Source organism: Aotus nancymaae, unplaced genomic scaffold, assembly GCF_030222135.1.
Source record: "Aotus nancymaae isolate 86718 unplaced genomic scaffold, 86718_ANA_hifiasm-v0.15.2.pri h1tg000067l, whole genome shotgun sequence".
Lineage (NCBI taxonomy): Eukaryota > Metazoa > Chordata > Mammalia > Primates > Aotidae > Aotus > Aotus nancymaae.
Genome location: NW_026988482.1, coordinates 20,368,749 through 20,390,066, shown reverse-complemented (window position 1 = coordinate 20,390,066; position 21,318 = coordinate 20,368,749). Strand labels below are relative to the sequence as shown.

Below are 21,318 nucleotides of genomic sequence, written 5' to 3'. Positions count from 1 at the left end.
TGTGGCCTGTCCTAAAGAACTGAGATGCTTCCTTCCCTGAGACAGTGTGTTGCCCCATCTCATTTTCAGGTGGGTCCAGGAATGGAGATAAAAACATGTTCATAGTAAAATGCTGGGCAAAGAAGAAAGTGTAGAAGACATTCCACACACAGTAGCCGGCAGGCTCAAAGACCCACATCCTGAACACTAGTTAAGGAGCAAAGGCCTTGGACGTGAGGACCAGACTCAGGCTAATGCGAAGGCCATGAAAGAGATGGCTCTGAAAATTTAAACAAAAGTCATGGCAGGACTGAATTTCAGAACTTTCACCACTTTCTCAGGAAACCAGAAAGAGGAAAAGCTCAGTCCAGCATTTGTTATTGAAATGTTTCCAAAGTACACACTCCCTTATGGGAGGCTTTCCATGTTTGCAGTTGGAATATGTTGGATCACTTTTGTGTGGAGGCTGCACAGGGAATTATGAGCTCAGTGGCAACCGACAGGTGCTTGCAGACCCCAGGTATGGTTGTCAGCAGGGAAGAGTCTAGAAAGGAAGGCCAACTTTGTCTCAGCTGCTGCTTCCTCCTCCTAAAGGTTTTGATGGGGACAAAGGTGAGGGCAGGTTTGGCGCTAAATGAACAGAGCAGAAAAGTCTTGATGACAGAAGGAGAAGTCAGAAGGATAAGAAAAAGCACACTCAGGTAAAAAAACAGCAATAGAACAACTCTCTAGTCAGCAGAGAAAAAGAGAGAAGTTCTAGAGTAGGTGGGCCTTATACTGTGACCTTTCAGCAGTGTTTCTGCAGAAGTTTCAAACACAATCCCTAAGCTCTAAGTCTGTCTAGTTTTGAAATGGTGTTATAGGTAGCGTCTGCTTCCTTGGCTTTTAATCTGCTTTGTGACATGCACCCCTTTGAAAATACAATGAGAGTAATGGACCCATTGCTCAGGAAAATGCCCACACAAACATTTTGCACATAAAATTTCAGGGAGTTCATGGACCCCTGAAGATCCTCTGTCTGTGCTGTCCAGTATGGTAGCCAGTAGCAATTTGTGGCTATGAATCATAGCACTTGAAATATAGCTAGAATGAACTATAAATGTAGAATATAGTAGATTTCAAAGACTGTACTACAATGTAAATTCTTTAATAAATGATTTCTTACTGAGCTCATCTTGAAATGGAAACATTTTGGTTACAATGGCTTAAATAAAATGTTATTAAAATTCATTTCACCTGTTCTTTGCAATTTTAAAAAATGTGGCTACTAGAAAACTTTAAATTATGCATGTTTAGACTGTGCCGCGGTGTAGTCGCAAATCGCTGGTTTACTCAATGAGTCCCAAATGTAGAAGAAGACTTGTGAGCATGAATTGCTGGAGCTGCTATCACTTGCTCACCTTTAATGTGAAGTCCAGGTGGCAGCCCACACAGTCCCCAATCCAGTGGGCTTGCATGCCTTTTATTCCATACCATTCGGGAAGATCTGCCAACGCATCTTGCATGGCCTGTGCAAATGAAAGGAGAACAAAGAAGTAGACGCACAAGGCTTATTTAAGAAAAAGCAAATGATTTGCGGCTTGTTAAGGTAGGAAAAGCAGAGACACTAAAGGAGGTTCAGGATTTGGCTCTCTCCTTGGTCACTAAGTCAGAGGAAGCCACGAAAGGTTAGAAACAGATGCATTCATTATGACTGAGTTCAGTGAGATGGGTTTGACCGATTTTGCTGTCCCAAGTGAGTCAAGGTTTCATGGAAAGAAGAAAATTAACAAAGAAAGATCATAATTCACATCTTTGGCAAGTGTGTATAGTACATTTTCTCCCATAGTCTAGGAACTAAAAAAATTAAGTTCAAGTTTATGAATTTTGAAACTCTAAGCCATTCATGAGTGTTCTACAATCAAACAATATCATATATAGGACATTATAAATTATATCTTTGCATTTAAAAATATTAATTTTATAAACATATAAGGGAAACATGACATTAATTTGTGTAAACATTTGCCATCAGAAAATGGCATATATTGATTTTCATCTTTGTCTACTTTTAATCTTAAATTCCTTTAAAATGGAGGTCTTTATATAAATTATTTCTATGGCCTCAAGCACATGCCAGTCCTTATTTAAGATATGCCCCTTCAACAGATGGATTTAAAAGTCAATTATATTTGTAATGTGAAGATCTCAATTTCAAATTCCTTTATATGATGGTTAATAGAGGCAATATAACAATGCTTTATTTGTCTGGTGTTTTATAATTCATAAAGTACTTTCATGTATATTTCTTCTCACATACTCTGGTATGGTTTTTCAGATGAATAAACTTCTGTTACAACAGGTTATGTGGCCCATGCAAAGTCACAGGAATTGATAAGCCAGGACTAGAACCTAGATTTACTAACAGTGTTCTTTCTGCTACAGCACAAAGATTCTTATGTTAATGTGTGACAAAAACAACAGCAGCAGCAGGCCGGGGCGGTGGCTCACGCCTGTAATCCCAGCACTTTGGGAGGCTGAGGCAGGCAGATCTCTTGAGGTCAAGTGTTTGAGACCTGCCTGGCCAACATGGTAAAATCCATCTCTACTAAAAATACAAAAATTAGCCAGGTGTGGTGGTGCGCACCTCTAGTCCCAGTTACTTGGGAGGCTAAGGCAGGAGAACTGCTTGAACCCCAGAGGCAGAGGTTGCAGCGAGCCGAGATTATCCCACTGTACTGCAGCCTGGGTGACACAGTGAGAGTCCATCTCAAAAAACAAAAACAAAAAATAAACACACATACCCAGAGCATTTTCCATATTTACCGTCTATCTATGTGCAAACTATTGCTTTAAAGTAATTCAACAGGCTATATCATTGTTTTATGTGATCATCCATATTTCATTTTACAATAAAAACATAAAGCAACAACAACAACAAAAACATACTGTTAAGTTTGGTATTGTGTAGGTCGCAATTCTTAATCCCACAGTGCTCCTGATCTGAATTCAGAGAGTATGACTTAGGGAAATCTTGGCCTGTGATCTCTATGGCTCAACTGCAAACTCTAATTTTTCTTTATATTCCACACAGGGCCTGGCCCAGAGCCTAGAACCGTGCCTTATCCTGGGCAAATGTTCATTAAATTACCACTTAATTCCCTGTACTCAAGGGAGAGAATTAGAGAGCAGTACTACAGAACCCAATCCCCAGGCATCTGGAAAGGGAAGTAATAACCTTTGTAGAATACTTCCTAAGTACCAGGCACTTTTGTGTATGTTGCCTCATTTAATCTTCACATCAACAGCACAAGTCAAGTAGTAATACTCCACGTCCCAGATGAGAAAACAAGTCTTAGAAATTTTTCCTAAGTCACTCTACAAGTATGGGATGGAGCAGCGGAAGCAGCACTTGAAGCAAGATGCAGCTAACCTCTAAGTCCATATTCAGTCTGATACTCTGCTGTGCAATTACTACTGTATAACAATAGTACTTAAATTCAGCTTTCCCATATCTGTATTTCAGATAATTTCAGCTTGTCATACTCTAACTAAAAGGCATGCATTAGAGATCCATCTGCTTCTATTATCTTATTTATATTTTTATTTCATTCCTAGAAGGAAGACCCTGGTCATAGAGCCACAGGGCTGAGGTTGTCATCAAAATCCCTTCTCTTTATAGATGAGAACACACAGGCCCAGAGAGCAATCTGCCTAACATCACTTAGCCAATTGGAGCCAGGCCTGAGACCACTGTACTCATGTCTCTTAGTTCATCACTCAGCCCTCATTCAACCAGAGTATACCTTCCTGAGGAGAACTATAGGATAGGTGAGTGGCAGGGCTCCACCACCAACTACGGAAGCTTGAAAGGGGACAAACTTGTCACCATATCCAACTCCCTATCCCGCTAATGCTAAGGAGTATAACCAATCACAGGCTCAGTACAGTTTCAGAACACTGTGGGGTGACGCAGAGGCACAGGATCAACTGCCTTCAATGCCACACCAGATTGAGAGGCTGGAGATGCTGGTACCAATGGCAGCAATGGCTTAACCAGACCATTTTTGGGAAAAGATTGTGGCTGTGCCTTTGTTCTCCCTAATTTCTGCCTGGGCTTGGATCTCTGGCTTTCTCATTCAACTGTGAGTAAACTGATTCTCTTCTGATCAATTTTTCTTTGGCCTAAGTTAACCAGAGTTAACTTTATGTTGTTTGTAACCAAGTTTTCTAACTAACATCAATGGATTATAAAAGTTTCAATATGCTGATACGTATATATCTATAGTAGCTGATTCTGTAATGCCTCAATGTCATTGTAGCAAAAGCAGAAAATCTTGAATATATTAATTATATACTAATATCATGTTAATAAACCATTAATTAATCTTCTGATAAAATTAAGTACTCTAGAATGCTTTTCAATTTTTAGAGCAATTTAGGGAGTCTTAAATGTCAACCAGCATGCAAGTATATTATAAACTTTGAAAACAGGCCGGGCGCGGTGGCTCAAGCCTGTAATCCCAGCACTTTGGGAGGCCGAGGCGGGTGGATCACGAGGTCAAGAGATCGAGACCATCCTGGTCAACATGGTGAAACCCCGTCTCTACTAATACAAAAAAAAAAAACTAGCTGGGCATGGTGGCGCATGCCTGTAATCCCAGCTACTCAGGAGGCTGAGGCAGGAGAATTGCCTGAACCCAGGAGGCGGAGGTTGCAGTGAGCCGAGATCGCGCCATTGCACTCCAGCATGGGTAACGAGCGAAACTCCGTCTCAAAAAAAAAAAAAAAAAAAAAAAGAAAATGACCAATAGCTTTTCCTCTCCAAAGACCAACGAGGCTCCATTTAACTTTCAAACAAACCCATATGTGGTAAAATGGGATCTGATGTCTTTCGATCATATAAAAATCCACATTACATGATCTGAAAATTGGCTCGATCTCCCTGACTGGGTCTAATTCTGACAGCACTTTACACCCTTGCCTTTACTAGCATTACTGAACCACTAGTGTATTAGCTTTCTCATTGTACTTTTTCTTCTAGATTGAATCGTCAAGGCTGGGAAACTTCTTATGGAAGAAACTTACTTAAAATATTCAGATCTTGATGAGGATGAAAGATTCAAATAGGATGAAATGTGAATGTTTTCATATGCTAATTCTGGAAAAATGCCTGTTTAAAACCTAACCAAATCTATGAATATTTTTAAAAACCAAAAGAAATTTTTAAAATTAACTAAATGAAATCAACATCTCGAACAACTCTGCAAGCTCTTTTCAGTCCCCACTATATAACAAACATTATTCACGACTGTTTTTCTGATGAACAGGACTTCAGAAAGCACCTTGTCCAACAGCTGCTGATAACCCCGGGCTGGCGCAGACCAAGGCTCCGCCAGAATAAGAATGATGTGAGCAGTGCTACAGTTCCTTTTTTTTTTTTTTAAATTGAGACGGAGTTTCGCTCTTGTTACCCAGGCTGGAGTGCAATGGCACGATCTTGGCTTATTGCAACCTCCGCCTCCTGGGTTCAAGCAATTCTCCTGCCTCAGCCTCCCGAGTAGCCGGGATTACAGGCATTCGCCACCATGCCCAGCTAATTTTTGTATTTTTAGTAGAGACGGGGTTTCACCATGTTGACCAGGATGGTCTCGATCTCTTGACCTCGTGATCCACCCGCCTAGGCCTCCCAAAGTGCTGGGATTATAGGTGTGAGCCATTGTGCCCGGCCCAGCTGTTTAATTTAAAGAGCTGTTTTTGTTTGTTTGGGTTTTTGTTTAGTTTATAGCCTTCTTCTTTTTTTTTTTTAAGTGTTCAGTGATAGTAGATAGTATACATCTCATTTCATGTCTTTACATCTGGCAAACAGGATTGATATGTGTATCTTTTCCCTATACTGGCAAATCTTAATTTATAGAAATCCCACTGGCTCACAGAATCCAAAAACCTGGGAAAATAGCAGGTTTTTAGATTCTTTTTTAAAGTGCTATGCAATCCTTTGCAAATCAAATCTGAGGGAACCCAATATGTAAGAGTTCAAAGAAATGCCCTTTCTATTCTCTAATTCCTTAATTCCTCCCTATCGACTCTCAAGGCTTTGAAACACTTTGGAAATCATTAATTTATTCAACGCCTCTCATTTAATAAATTTTTTAAATGGGGTTCTGAGAGGTCATGTGATTTCCCTAAACTCAGTAAGTCAGCAGCAGAGCCAAGATAATGAATTATCCAGATCTTCTGAATATAAAGGTTCCCTGTGGTTGCTATTTGGCCTATACAGAAGTACTGTGGTTTGCAAAGGGGCCTTAAATCTGTTTTTGCTAGAATATGTCTGAAAAGACAGCCACTGTCACTTTGTAGGCACACCATCTGAACAAAGATGTTTGAAAAAACTGAAACAGAACTAGGCATTCATGAGTCAAGATGAGCCAGTGTTTAAGAACATGCATAAAAAAGGCTGGGGGGGGCGGGGCTGAAGTAACATCCAACCAAAAAGGTTTTAGTGATACAAAATATAATCAGGAATAAGAAAGAGAAAGATTAAAACTAAAAAGCTGGGAATAAAAAGAGGATTAAATACAACATGGCTAATATGACTTTCTCTTCAAAGAAGCAGAAATAATGCTAGGAATAAATCCTAACATTATGCTAAGAATAAATCCTAACTTCTCAAGAGAGAAAGTTAAGCTGAAGCATTAAGGCAACATGACCACAAATGAGAATTCTAGAAAGCCGGGCTTGGTGGCTCACGCCTGTAATCCCAGCACTTTGGGAGGTCGAGGTGGGCGGATCACGAGGTCAGGAGATGAGACCATCCTGGCTAACACAGTGAAACCCCGTCTCTACTGAAAATACAAAAAATTAGGTGAGTGTGGTGGTGCGTGCCTGTAGTCCCAGCTACTCGGGAGGCTGAAGCAGGAGAATCGCTTGAATCTGGGAGGCGGAGGTTGTAGCGAGTCGAGATCGCACAACTGCACTCCAGCCTGGGTGACAGAGTGAGACTCTATCTCAAAAAAAAGAAAAGAAAAGAAAAAAGAAAAAGAATTCTAGAAAAAGTGAATTGAAAACATGATACATTTTAGAAGACCCAGGTAAAAAAAGTACACACAAACTGAGAAGTACAGACCCTTTAAAACAAGTGGATGCATTAGCTACTAAGGGGAGGGTAGAGAATCAAAAACCTTAAGAACTGGACACAGACTTGAGTGAATGAAGACAGAAGATTGAAAGATAACACCTAATTAAAATGCACACTTTTTAAAACCTTGACAATTAGCATACTTATAAACTGGTGTGATTTGATTTGCAATTATTTTTGAATTATGATTTATATATATTTTTCTAAAACTTATTCTTGTTGCCAAAATTTCTTTATTCTTTTTTTTGGGGGGAAGGGGGCATCATTTCAATGCAATCACTTTAAAGATACAATATATAAGTTCTAAAAAAGGAAAACCAATTCTGAAGGCAGCAAGATGTTTAAAAATGTAGATATTCCTAAAGTTGATGCCTGAAGGATGTGAAAAAAAAAAATGTAGATATTCCCTCTAGAATACTCTGGAGGAATGAACTTTCTCTCACACTCTAGTCCCCTGTCCTGCTTTGATTCTGGCATGAAAATTTATACATTAAAAAACACCTATTTGTCATGATGTCTGCCTTGTTTGACTTTACAGAAGACATGACTAATACATAAACATAATAAAGCCTCCCTATTATGATAGTTCTGCGTCAACCTCTTATTGGAATGCGCTATGTAATCCAAGCAAAATCTGTTTGTTGTGGCATCTCAATGCAAACATTTATTTGCAAATACCACCGTGCTATCCAAGAGTCTCAACTCCAATGCAGGTGCTGTCCTAGCAGGGAAATAATCAGTTCCGAGCAAGGCATCCTGCCAATAATGATATATGACTTGCCAACAAGGTGTGGTTTCATGGGATTTCAGGGCAAGAGGAAAAGAGGCACCAAGTAGCCACACATACATCAAGGGCACACCCCAGAGCTGTGAGAAAGAGAGGGACAAGCCAAGTGCTATAGAAGGGCTTCCATAAAAGAACTCCTATATACGTAAACAGTGTCACTGTGTTAGAAAAGGATGTGCTTTCCAGGTATGCCCATCAGGGAATGCCCTGGGGACTTCATTACACAGCCTCATGTACATGCTCTGTGGAAAAGGATACAGTAAAGGGAACCAGGAAGTACGGGAGCAGCCAATTTGGCTAACCTCTTCTTATCCATACATCCACTCAGGTTACACTTACCCATCTTTTCTTTCCTCCTCTGACCCACCTTTACAGCAGCAGAACAATTCTAATTCCTAATTCCAGTAACTTTGGAGAGAAGGTGACTACAGGTTCTGAAATGTCACCACCACACTCCTAAGAATGCAGATGATGAAGGCCAAACTCTCCCAATGACAGAGCCACCTGTCTGATGAGATTGCTTCTGATTCTCAGAGGCCACCTATGTCACCTCTCTGCCCCTGGGTCTACAAAATAAGAGAGAGGCTCCCACAGGAGAGGGAGGGAAAAGCCAAATAGCTACAACTTGAAAATTATCCTCAGCCTAATTTGTGGCACTAGACTATCCTTGCCTGAAAAGGTGGTCTTATTCCACGAAAGGGGAGTCTTGAGGGCAAGGCTGAAAGCTTCTATTGGTCTAATCATGAAAAACAAAATGGTAACAGCTATTCCAGGGGATATTCTGCTCACTTACAAAAGCTGGAAGCCTCCCTATAGATTGAATATTTCCAAGAACATAAGATCATCTCTTTCTAAGACACTCAGGTCTAAAGAAGATGTGTAAATAAATGATATAACCCAGATATCATGCTGTTTTCTTTTATGATCATCAAAATGATTTTTTTTTTTTTTTTTTTTTTTGGAGACAGGGTCTCACTCTGTTGCCCAGGCTGGAATGCAGTGGGGGCAATCTCAGGTTACTGCAGCCTCAACCTCCTGGGGCTCAAGTGGTCCTCCCATGGCAGCCTCCTGAGTAGCTGGGACTGTAGGCACACACTATAGGCATGCACCACCACATCTGGTTAATTTTTATATTTCTTGTGGAGATGAGGTTTTGCCAGTTGCCCAAGCCGATCTTGAGCTCCTGAGCTCCAGGGATTTACCTGCTTTGGCCTCCCAAAGTGTTGGGATTACAGGCATGAGCCACCTTGCCCAGCAATAATCTTTTCGTGGAAAGAGAAGAAGAAAATTAACAATTACCCAAAATTGGCCAAAATACCCAGGGAGATGACTATTAATATTTTGTTCTATGTCCTTCCATCCTACTTATATCCTATCTTCTATTCATTCTAAGATACACATTTGTCCCAAAAACTCCAACACTGGGACATGTCTTACAATCGGTAGCATCTAACAATATATTGATAGCATTTTTCTTTTTTAGTGGAGCGTTCAATTTAAAACTACTTATGCCAGGATCAACAAACTCTAGCATGTATGTTTGTATATATGTTTTTACATAGTTAAAAGCATGTTGTTAATACTCTTTGAAAACTACAGAATGCATTTCACCTGAGTTTTCAACTTATTACAGCTTTATTAAGCCTCTATTTTGAGCAAATCTGACACTTGGAGCTAGCCAGCCATCCTGGAACAGTAAGCAAATATACAGAGAAGTGGAAAGATGCTGTGGAAAAGTGTCTCTCCACATAAGAGAATGCTTATTTTGAAAAACACAATATTGACATGTATGTATCTGTTAATGACTGCTTGCTTCTTTCATAGCAGCAGCGGCCACTGGATGGGTCTTTACTGGTCTCTCTGCAGCTGGGCTCAGAAGAGCCCATGGTAAGGACAGAGCACTGGAGTAAATAATAACAAAAGCAAGACAGAGAGGGCAATGAGTCAATTCCATCAAGAACGAACCAGAAAACCTCTAACCACTGCACTTGCCATTACCTGGCCATTTGTGCCCTCTCTGTACTTACTGCATTTTCTACTGCAAATGCCCTCCCTTCCTGCAACACATGCTGACTGGCTATTATCTGCACATGATTCTCAGAAATGCTTGGTTGCTTGGGAACTGTTCCCAAAAGCAGGGGTAAAGAATGCAGGTGAAACCCCGTCTCTACTAAAAATATAAAAATTAGCCAGGTATGGTGGCAGGTGCCTGTAATCCCAGCTACTCAGGGGGCTGAGGCAGGAGAATTACTTGAACCTGGAAGGTGGCGGTTGCAGTAAGCTGAGATTGCACCACTGTACTCCAGCCTGGGAGACAGAGTGAGACTCAGTCTCAAATAAATAAATAAATAAATAAAAACGCAGGACTGGGACTGAAGATACCCAAGTTGGATTCTGGCCCTTCCCTGGTCTTGGCACCTCAATCATAAAATAAGACGTTAGCCGTTTTCAAGGATGGGACACACACCTCAGGATGGCAATCAGTCCCCTGGGAAGGAGTGCGGAGGACATGACGTGGGCTGCTCAAAAGAAAGCAACACCTTATTTCTTTATCTTAATTTGTTTTTTGACATCATATTGATTTTGCAATTTCAGGCAGCAGTAAAGGCAGGCATGAGGGGTTTTTTGTTTATTTGCTTTTATGTTTTACAGGGACGCTGAGCTAAATGCTCTCTCAAGTTTCTTCTAAAGTTCAAATAACTCTCTAAGCTAAAGAGGTTCATTAGTGACAGTCACCAGGCCTCTGCAGCAATCCCTGAGACCCCTCAATAAGAGGCTAAACACATCTCTTTCCTCCCGTGGAGTCTAGGCTGACACGTCAAGACCTGTATACCCGAAAAACAGGAGCTCAAGAAGGACACTAGGGGTTTAAAAGGAACACGCGATGCTTAGTTCTATCTTTATTGTTTCCTGATCAAATTTACAATTTATTTTCTTGCCCATAATCACAAGAGGTATACTACTAGATATTTCTTCCCTTTTTCCTTTGCAGTCATTCCCTCTATCCTGGAAATAAAACATGAAAACCTTTCTGTTTGCAGAGTAGGTTGCTGACCCAGAGACTGTGTTTCCTGCAGAAGTCCTCTTTCATTCTCACACACTCTGGAGTATGTGTGCCAAGCATTGCTGTCTTTATTTCCTTGACAGAAAGGGATAGTGGAGTGTGGGCAAGAAGTCAGGGCTAAGGGAAATTAGATGATGGCAGAGAATTGACCTAATAGAGACTACATACAGATGTGACCAGGCATTGGTGGGGGGACATTTGGGAGGTGGGCAGGAAGGCCCTGCATCCATGGAGGGAAACCTGATGGCCTGTACTGTCTCTGTACCATCTGGAAACACCATTGGTTTCTGAATCCCAGAGTGAGGGTACAGCTCTGTACCAACCCCTGGCGCACCTTTCCTGGAGGAAGTTTCTTCTTAGGCCTGCTGAGAGCCAGCCAGTTGCCTCCTCCCAGAATCTTGCCTTGGCCCCCAGCTGTTATTAAAGATCTTACTCTCTCGACTCAGGAAGCCTCTTGCTTGCCTGGGAAGTGCCAGGGAAAAGCCAGCCTTGAGCTGTCTACCTTTCTTTGGCCTCTGTCCCCATCCCACCACTGCCCAGTCCCATCCCTAGAAGGACTTCTGAGGGGCTGGCTCTCCCAGTAACAACTTCTACCTGGTCCCTGTGGCACTGACCACTTGGGCCAGCAGTCATGCTGAGAAGGGCTGAGAGCAGAGGATGGAGGACAGAGAAGAAGAGAGTTCAATTCAGAACAGCCTAGGAGAGAAAAGATCCTGGAGAGGCAGGGAAAATAGAGAACAGAAGCAGGAGATATTATGTAAGAAGGAGCAGAATTTAACCATTAATTAGCTTTGTGAGACAGGGAGTCAAAACCAGATTCCTGGGACTGGGAGCAGAATCTACGGTAGCCAAGAGAAGAGACAGCCATGGTGTGGGGGAGAATTCTGGTGGGGAGACTGAAGGCTCTGAGGGTGTGGCTGAGCACTGGTCTGAGACTAAGGGTCGAGAGCTGGCATGGGCTCTGGCCTCCTACCCCACAGTATCTAATCTTAAGTGGGGAGGGATAAGGCCACCCTTGGCCCTGTCTGACCACAGAGGGGCACAGTGGGGATAAATGCAGTAAGAGCTTCAAAGCCACAGAGCTTTTAAGAGAAAGCCCTCATCGTAGATAAATCCAAGCATCATCATCAAATCCCAGCCCTGGCCCGGTCCTCAGATCCCTGCAGAGAAGCTGACAGTTTGCTAAACTTTTCTCACTTGCTCCACTCAGTTCTGTTATTTTGCCTCTTCTGCCAACATCTAATTTGTGCCCCCCATTAAGGCCCGGCGTGCACACACATAGGAGGCGGCAGTGACTGGATACACAAACAAGGGGAGGCGCTTTCTTGAGGTGAGAGGGCAGAGTAGGGGCAAGTTACCAAACTTCCTTAACAATCCCTTTGCAAAACTTCTAGAGCAACACAGGAGTGAAGGGGATTAAGGGGGTGATGTTACTGGAGAGGCACTTCCTGGTGCTACCTGTGATCCAGCCTCTGTTCTGGTGCTGAGACAGGACCTGAAGGTAGGAGCAGAAAGCCAGGCAAGAGGCCCAATTTCTGGGGGGCCCAGTGCCTCAGATTTGGAACAAAGGTTCCCTAAAGGTCTTCATTCCAGACTTCAGGTGACTCTTGGGAGGCTGGACCGTGCCTCACTGCTCCTCTGAGGATTTCTCTTCGCTCCAACATTCTCCACCACCTCCCCAAAGAACTGGCACAAACTTCCCTTCTCTCCCCTCACCTCCTCGCTCCTCCAGTCCCATGTTTGCATGCTCTGTAGGCTAAAACAAGACCAGCATGTTCTGGTAAAGGTATCTCTGCTTTACCCACAAGCTCATAGGTGACATCAGGGGGACAGGAACAAAGAGGGCAGGGAAATGAGCACTTACTACCTCCCATGCCCACTGATTTCATAATGGCTTGCTGTTGCCCATCTGCTTCTCACCAGTACAAATTCAACCTACTTAGAAATACTCGATGAAGGCCGGGCGCGGTGGCTCAAGTCTGTAATCCCAGCACTTTCGGAGGCCGAGGCAGGAGGGTCACGAGGTCAAGAGATCGAGACCATCCTGGTCAACATGGTGAAACCCCGTCTCTACTAAAAATACAAAAAATTAGCTGGGCATAGTGGCGCGTGCCTGTAATCCCAGCTACTCAGGAGGCTGAGGCAGGAGAATTGCTTGAACCCAGGAGGCAGAGGTTGCGGTGAGACGAGATCACACCATTGCACTCCAGCCTGGGTAACAAGAGTGAAACTCCGTCTCAAAAAAAAAAAAAAAAGAAAGAAATACTCGATGAAGAATAAGGTTTCCTGCACATCTGGAAGGCAACAAGATGCTCCCTTGCAGACATCTTGCGCTTCCCATCTTTCCCCACTTCCTCAGTGATACCTCCTTGGACCGCTGGGCAGATCTGGGGCTCCTCCTCCTCCTCATCTCCCCTGCATTCTCCTGCAGGGGATGTGACAGCTCATGTCCACCACTATCTGTGGCACTAGAGTCTAAGCTTCTTAACAGCAAAGATCTCAGCTGCTCTGTCTGTATTCTTAGCACCCCGCTTAGGGTCTGGCCAGGCACTCAATAACATCTGAGGAAAAAAAATGAATGAATTCAGATGCAGAGAAGGAAGAGAGACTGCTGGTTAACAGCTCAGCCGCTCAGATATGAATCCCCGTGCAGTTACTTATTACTAGTATGCGCTTCAGTCTGCTCATCGGTAAAATGGAGACAAGAGGAGTACCTACCCTCAAAAGATTAAAGTGAGGGTTCAGTAAGACGGTACAAAGAAAGGCCTGAGCCCTGATCTGAGATCATCAGGTAGGAACGAAGGCAAACGCAGACTTTGCTCATATTACAAGAGTTGCCAAGTGACTCTTGAAAACTGGGAAAACATAAGCACCAATTTGGTGTAGGGGTTACTGAGTTAGCACCATGAGGGCATGGTTATGTCCATTTAACACCAAGGAGGGGCATGTGCATGGTGTCCAGGGGCTGAGAGCCTGCAGTGTAGCCAAGAGGGGCCAGTGGAGTCAGCAGGAGAAATGGAAATCACAACTCTAATAGAAAAGTTCATATGGGAGGCCTTCTCTCTATTTGTCTCTCCCTCCAATTGTCACTCTGCTGTCAGGAACTGAGGCGTTCCATCAGACTCTGAATCCTTTTGCTTGCTGTAAATAAGGCTCCAATCCATCCTCCTCCCCTTGCTCTCACCTCAGCAGTGCTGCCCACAAGACACCGCCCACACAGCTCTGCCAAGACTAATTCATGTTCTTCAGATACTCCTACTGCAAGTTTTCTTTTTCACAGAATGAGTGGCTGAAATCACTTTAATGTTTCACAAAGCAAACAATCCTAGGAAGACTGGCTCGGGGGTAAGAGGAGAAAAATCAAATATATCACAGAACAGCCTGAATAAAGCAACTTTATATTGCTGAGTTCTCTGTAATTTTCACATCAGGCATTGTCTTTAAAATTAGGAAGTTAAGTGAATGAAAGGAGGGCTCCTTCACAGCCATGCTCCCAAGCAGACCACAGTCATACATCACAGAGGCAGCCTGCAGAGCTGCAAAACGAGATGCAAATACAAAGCTCTAAAGATAACTGTGCAGGCACAGCTCACTGCCTATCCCAGCACCCCACTGCCCATCTTCTTCCCCGCTGTAGCTCAACTACAGAAGCTAAAAAGCCTAGTCTCCCTCGAAGCTGGAGGTGGCCATAACACACTTGGGGCTAATAGGACATCAGTGGAATTCTACTGGGGATTTCTGGGAAAGTTTTTGTTTCCCAGATAAAAGGAAGTTTTTGGCACTGCTCCTTCTGCTTCTTTCTTTCTTTCCTTTCCCTCCCCCTTTTTTTAAATAGAGATGGGGGTCTTGATATTGCCTAAGCTGGTCTTGAACTCCTAGGCTCAAGTGATTCTCCCACTTCAGCCTCCCCAAGTGCTGAGATTACAGGCATGAGTCACTGTGCCCAGTCCTTTTCTTTCTGTCTTGAATGGAGACGCAAAGTCTGGAGCTGTAGCAACCATCTTGCAAACATAAGGTGACAGGAAGAAAGGGTTAAGAGAACTACTGAGATGCCAACTCAGAGCCCTATCCTAGTTCAGTCTTGGCAGCTTGTTATGTGGCAACAGTAATTTCCCATTTGTCTAAACCACTGTATCTCGGGTTTCCAGTTGCTTGCGGCTGAAAACATTACTAGTTGATTCAACATCTCATCCTTACCTATATAGCAGGACTTCTTCACTAACTCAAGTCTATTTTTATCATACCAAGTTTTAAAACAAATGTCCTATCTCACTCAATCTTTGAAGTTTTAGACCTAATTTCCCAAATAATCCAAATGACAATTTCCCTATTATTTCATATATCTATTCAAGTATCTCATGGCCATTTCAAACTGAAAAGGGTCAGGACTATATCTCTTCCAGGACTCCCTATCCCAGCAAGCAGCTTAACCATCCACGTGGTATTCAAGTCAGGGTTTCCTTGATGCCACCATCTCTTACATACTCTCTTCCAATATATTACCAAGCACTATGGATTTTGCCACCTGAGTAGTTTTCTGACTTACTCACTTCTCTCTACTATTCTTACCTACATCTAAATTTTGCATACCTGGACCATTGCAATAGCTTTCTAACTGGTCTCTGCATCTACACTTGCCCTTCCTTCCACAGCGATCTTATAAAAACATAAATCAGACCGTGTCATTCCCTTCCTTAGAATCCTTTAGTGGTTTCCTATGGTCTCCATGGTTAAAGTGCAAATTCCTTAAGACCTAAAGGCCTTGCCTGATCTATCCCCTAAACACCTCTCCAGCCCTATCTTGAGCCTTTCTGCTTGGCTCTTTTAGTTTAAGCTACAGTGTCCTTCTTTCAGTTTTTCAAACCCATCATATACCTTTCTGTTTTAGGGCCACTACACATGCTGTTCCCTACAAAGGTGTGTGAGGCGGGTTTTATGCAGTTTTATGTCTACCTAACCCTGCAGTTTTGTCTGCCTAACCCTTACTTATCCCTCTGTAGCCCAAAGAGTGGAGTTTTCATTTCAGATATTAAACTTTTATATTCTAGATTTCTAGCTGGTTCTTTTTTTTTTTTTTTTAAGTTTCTACTCTCTCCTAAGATTCCCTATCTGTTCATTCATTAAGACCATGTTTTCCTTTAAGTCCCAGACCATTTATATAATATATGTCTTTGGCTTTATTTACTAATTCCAACATCTGGGTCATCTCAGGGTCTATTTCTATTGAAATACCTCCCCCCCCCTTGATTTTAGGCCATAATTTCCTGCTTCTGTGCAAGTCTAGCAATCTTTAATTATATGAAGGACACTGCAGATAAAACCTTGGGAGTCTGCATTACATTGTCTCCCTTTAAAGACAGTAAGACGGTACAAAGACGTTGAGGTTTGTTCTGGAAGTTCCCTTTGAACCATTCACGCTTACTTTTATTTTTTATTAAAATAAGTCTATTTTGATTTTGTCCTTAGTTTTAGGATGTCATTCCTACTCTAATGCATGGCCTTTATTGGGGGTCTCAACTACATACCCTAGGCTGAATTATAATGCCAACATTTCCCAGTACTGCACAGCACCCCCTCATGTCCATGTTTCTGTTCTGTTCTCAGTCCTACAGCATTATTCTCTGTTAGGTTTCATGAAGTCTTGTTCTCTCTCTTCTGATTTTCAGAACAAACCAAGTGCTGACCTCAAAAGACACTTTTTTTCAATACATCTGCACAGGAGTTCAGCAAGAACCAGGTGAGTCACCATAGTAACTAACCATTTCCACTGAACAGTTGAAAATTCACAGCTGACAATTTAAATAATGTTCCTCAGTTAGGTTATTACATTTCCAACTAGAGGCAGAGGTCAAAACAAAAGATCTAATTAGGTGGCCTTTCCAACAATGCCTATAACAGAATCATCTGACAGCTCCAAGAGGTAACCAAGCATCTCTCCCTGTAATGTAGTGGACCCCAACTGTCAGCAGATAGGGTCTCCCACTGCCTAGGGTGATACGGAAAGCAACATCCTCAGCTTTTTTCTTCACATTCAGTCTCCAATATTGCTGTTCTTAAAAGGAGCAAGGCACCATGTTAACAAGTTCTAATAAGCACTTCCCAAAGTCCATATGCTATTCTCTGCTGCATTAAGAATAAATTACAATGGGAAAACAGCCTCATTTAAGACATGTGTTTTGTGTGAGGAAACTAGAGGTCATATTTCCATATGGCATTGGTATTGTGAGACAGGTATACTACAGTTCTAATTCACAAAGTTTTGTAGTGATCACAGGTTATTGAGAACCTTGTGCTTTCTTTGTATAAGAAGGACAGTATTGGATCTAAGCCAGAGTCAATTTCAGTACCCACAAAACAACTCATGGGCCACCAGGGAAGGGGACAACTAGTCTTCTTATAGTAACTACCACAAGAGAAGAACTACCATGACGTACCATGAGTGGTCCTTCACGATGCTCTTACCTGTTCAGACTCTACGTATATCCAGTCTCATGCATGCATAAGAATACAAATGTCACCAAATTGCCATGTGAATAACCCTCATATGCTTTAATCATTTCTCTCTGGAGTTTCAGGGAGTGACCCCTAAACTCCAACACCTTGAAACTTGATAAGCTCAAAGGACACATTGCACAGAGTAGTTCTAGTACAAACAGAACTGATTTTTTGCCCAGGCTCTTGGTGACTTAAAAAGCAAGTCCTTGCTTTCAATGATTGATTTTGCCTTGACTCTCTCAACATGGAAAGGGCTAAAAGGCACCTGGAAGATCACTTGGTCTGACCTGCTTATTGTATTGATGAGGAAAATAAGGCCCAGGAACCAGTTTATCAAGCTTTAGTGCCTGGCTTAGCTCACTTTCACTTGGCTTTCCCTCATTCTCTTCACTTCTTTTAGATAACCTCTTCTGGACCTCCACTGAAAAATTTAAGCATGTGAAGTCTAGAGTTGGGTGGGAAAGACATGCACCAAACTTAATAAACCATAGGTCATTTACTTATCTGAGATTTCATTCTATCTTTCTGGAGGTCTCATCAGAACTACACAGTTGAAGACATTTTTCTTTTTCTCTCTCTTTTTCTACATGAGGAAGGCCCCCTCTCTCTTTTTTAAAGCTTTATCACTGATACAATTATGGATGATTTTTGACCTCTGTGGCAGTGAGTTGAAAGGTCAGCAAACAATGGCCTACAGTGACCTCCAGGTGCTATACTTGAGTTACAATGGAAGATCCAAGCCCATCACCAGCTAAGTGAGTCATGAGGTTCAGCTGCTTCCTGTCTGTACACCCATGGCTCCCAGCCCTTCCTAGAGCTCACCCCTCACAGTGTGGCTCTCTAATACCCAGAAGCCTTCGGTGTTGCCTGCCAGCATGTAAGGCATTAGTGGGGAGCCTCCAGGCTGACACTCACCTTTGCATAAGCGGTTGTCTTAATAAACCACTGTTTGAGGTACTTCTGTTCTACCTTTGCTCCAGAACGCCAGGAACAGCCATGTTCATCCACTTGCTCATTGGCAAGCACTGTTTGATCCACTGGGTCCCAGTTAACCAAGGCCTGTATAATTCATGAAACAAAATGGCACAATCTGGTGAGTACTCTTAATGAGATCATCCTGAGGTTTCTTACATGTGAGAGGGCCTGCAAATGCAATGGCTCTGCTCCGTGGAGTACTGCTTGGTAAAAAAATCATTTGCAAGTTGTACAAAGAACACATTAATTTCCTCTGTGCTTTCATCTTATTAGAACAGGCTTGGGAAGGAAGCCTTTAAGGATGTGTCTAACTCAACTTTGGTATCTTATATGAAAGGATGAACTTGTAGGATGCAAAAATCTTAGCAAGCAGAATAAAAGAAGAAAAAATGGCACCTATTTAAAATTTAACACAATAAGATTATTTTAGGGAAACCTTCAGCGTACAACTCAAATTTTTACATAGGTATATACTCATGCAACCATGTTGTGCCTTCTACCAATCAATACCTGCCCCCACAATGGTAGCTCTTCTGAGCTCTGTCTCCATAGATTCATTTTGCTGATAGAACACATAAAACATGTAGTCTTAACTATTATGAAGATTCTCTCCCTAGAGTTCTAGTTAGTGTCTATCTTCATTTAAAATAACTACCCCTGCCATGTACATTCTTACCTTTATGACATTCAGGTACCACTTGGTACAAAGAAGGGAATGCATATAGAGAGATGTGTTGGGGACTTAAAATATCCTGACTTCATATACATTTTTTGTGACTTTTTTTTCTTTGAGACAGAGTTTAGTTCTTCTTCCCCAGGCTGGAGTGCAATGGTGTGGTCTTGGCTTGTTGCAACCTCCACCTCCTGGGTTCAAGTGATTCTCCTACCTCAGCCTCCGAGTAGCTGGGATTAGAGGCATGTGCTGCTATGCCTGTCTAATTTTATATTTTTAATAGAGATGGGATTTTGCCATGTTGGTCAGGCAGGTCTCGAACTCCTGACCTCAGGTGATCCACTCGCCTCAGTCTCCCAAAGTGTTGGGTTTACAGGCGCGAACCACCGTGCCTGGCTGTAAAATTTTTAATAAGCAATTCTAATAAGAGATTTTGTTCACTATTATCCATTTGCCCCTCCAGACCCTCTTCCTGCCCTATTCTGTGGCCCAGGAATTTGACCTCTGTGACCTGCATTACCTTGGACACTTGCCTTCCAGTTGGGTTTGACCAATGACAGGCACGCTGGTTGCTTCCTGCCCATGGGCTGGCAGGGGTCATGTGCCTCCACTGAGGGTCATCACCCGTTTGGGCAGGTCTCCCCTGCTGCTATAGCTACTGCTCTCCCAGGTTCCACTAACTGCTCCCTAGTGTTGCCCCTGCAGCCTAGAAATAGCAAAGGTATCCTTTTGCTACCAGGGTCAAGGGCATTGCCGTCCCTTCTGAGTTTCCCTGAACTCCACACAAATAGTCCTTTATCAAATTTTCTTCAATGACTCCTTTTAGGTATGTGCTCTCTTTCCTGCTGGGACCCCGATTGATCCAGAGACATGTCCAAAAGTTATATAAAAGTAGGGGTGAGGGGAGGCTAATCCATCTGTGGGTTGTAATTTGTGGGCTATGATTTTACAACTAGAAGTAGTGCCCCCACTGAAAAATTTAAGCATGTGAAGTCTAGAGTTGGGTGGGAAAGACATGCATTAAATACTGTTTCCCTTCTAAGATAGGGCTCCTAAAAGCCTTAACTTAATAAGTACATAGAGACAAAATATGGCACAAAATTACCTTAGACCTAAAAACTTTAATAAACCAAAGGTCCATTTCCTTATCTATCATCCTTGCCTGTACTGGGGGGTTGGAGAGAAGGGTACCACTTAATTATTTTTCTTTTCTGTTTTTTGTTTTTTTTTTGAGGTGACAGGTATTTTAATTAGCTTAATTATTCTACATTGTATACATATATCAAAATATCACACTGTAATCCATTAATATAACACAATTATGATTTGTCAATTAATAATTTTTTTAAAGAAATAATTAAGGCTGGGCACAGGCCAGTGTGTCAGAGGGATAGCTGTATTCCCATGTTGAAATCATGGGATGATTTCAGCTACAGTCTAGACGGAACTTTGTACTCCTGACAGTAACTCCCCATTCCCTCGCTCCACCCCTACCCCTCCAGCCTCTGACAGCCACATTCTACTCTCTACTTCTAAAATGTCAATGTTTTTAAGGATGCCATGTATAAGTGAGATCACATGATATCTGTCTTTCTGTACCTGGATTATTTCAGGATCTCACTCTGTCACCCAGGCTGGAGTGCAGTGGCACTCAGCTCACTGCAACCTCCCCCTCCCGGGTTCAAGCGATTCTCTTGCCTCAGCCTCCTGAGTAGCAGGGACCCTAGGCATCCGCCACCGCACCCGGCTAATTTTTGTATTTTTAGCCACCGCACCCGGCTAATTTTTGTATTTTTAGCAGAGATAGGGTTTCACTGTGTTGGCCAGGCTGGTCTCAAACTCCTCACTCAGCTGATCCGCCCGCCTTGGCCTCCCAAAGTGCTGGGATCAGAGGCATGAGCCACCACACTCAGCCTTAATTATTTCTCTTAAAAAATATATTAACTGACAAATCATAATTGTGTTGTATTTATGGAGTATAGTGTGATATTTTGATATTTGTATACAATGCAGAATAAGCTAATTAAAATATCCATTACTTCACTTACTTAACATTTTTTTTGGTGGTAAATTTACTTTTTCAGTTAGTTATCTTGAAATATACAAAACATTATGACTGACTATAGCCACTCTCTTGTGCAACAGATCTCAAAATATATTCCTGCAGTCTGGCTGAAACTTCATACCCCTGACAGTAACTCCCCATTCCCTTGCTTCACTCCCACCCC

General features: G+C 42.4%; 1 protein-coding gene across 3 annotated transcripts in view; it reads right to left on the bottom strand.

Annotated features, from left to right (window-relative positions):
* Window positions 1-21,318, bottom strand: part of LARS2 (leucyl-tRNA synthetase 2, mitochondrial) — a 163,303-nt gene that overhangs the window by 77,768 nt on the left and 64,217 nt on the right. For all 3 annotated transcript variants that reach the window (XM_012470768.2, XM_012470769.2, XM_012470770.3), the window contains 2 exons: window positions 18,358-18,501; window positions 1,380-1,487 (listed from right to left, as the gene is read on the bottom strand). In XM_012470768.2, coding sequence (XP_012326191.2) covers window positions 1,380-1,487; window positions 18,358-18,501 — 252 coding nt within the window. The remainder of the gene's footprint in view (window positions 1-1,379; window positions 1,488-18,357; window positions 18,502-21,318) is intronic.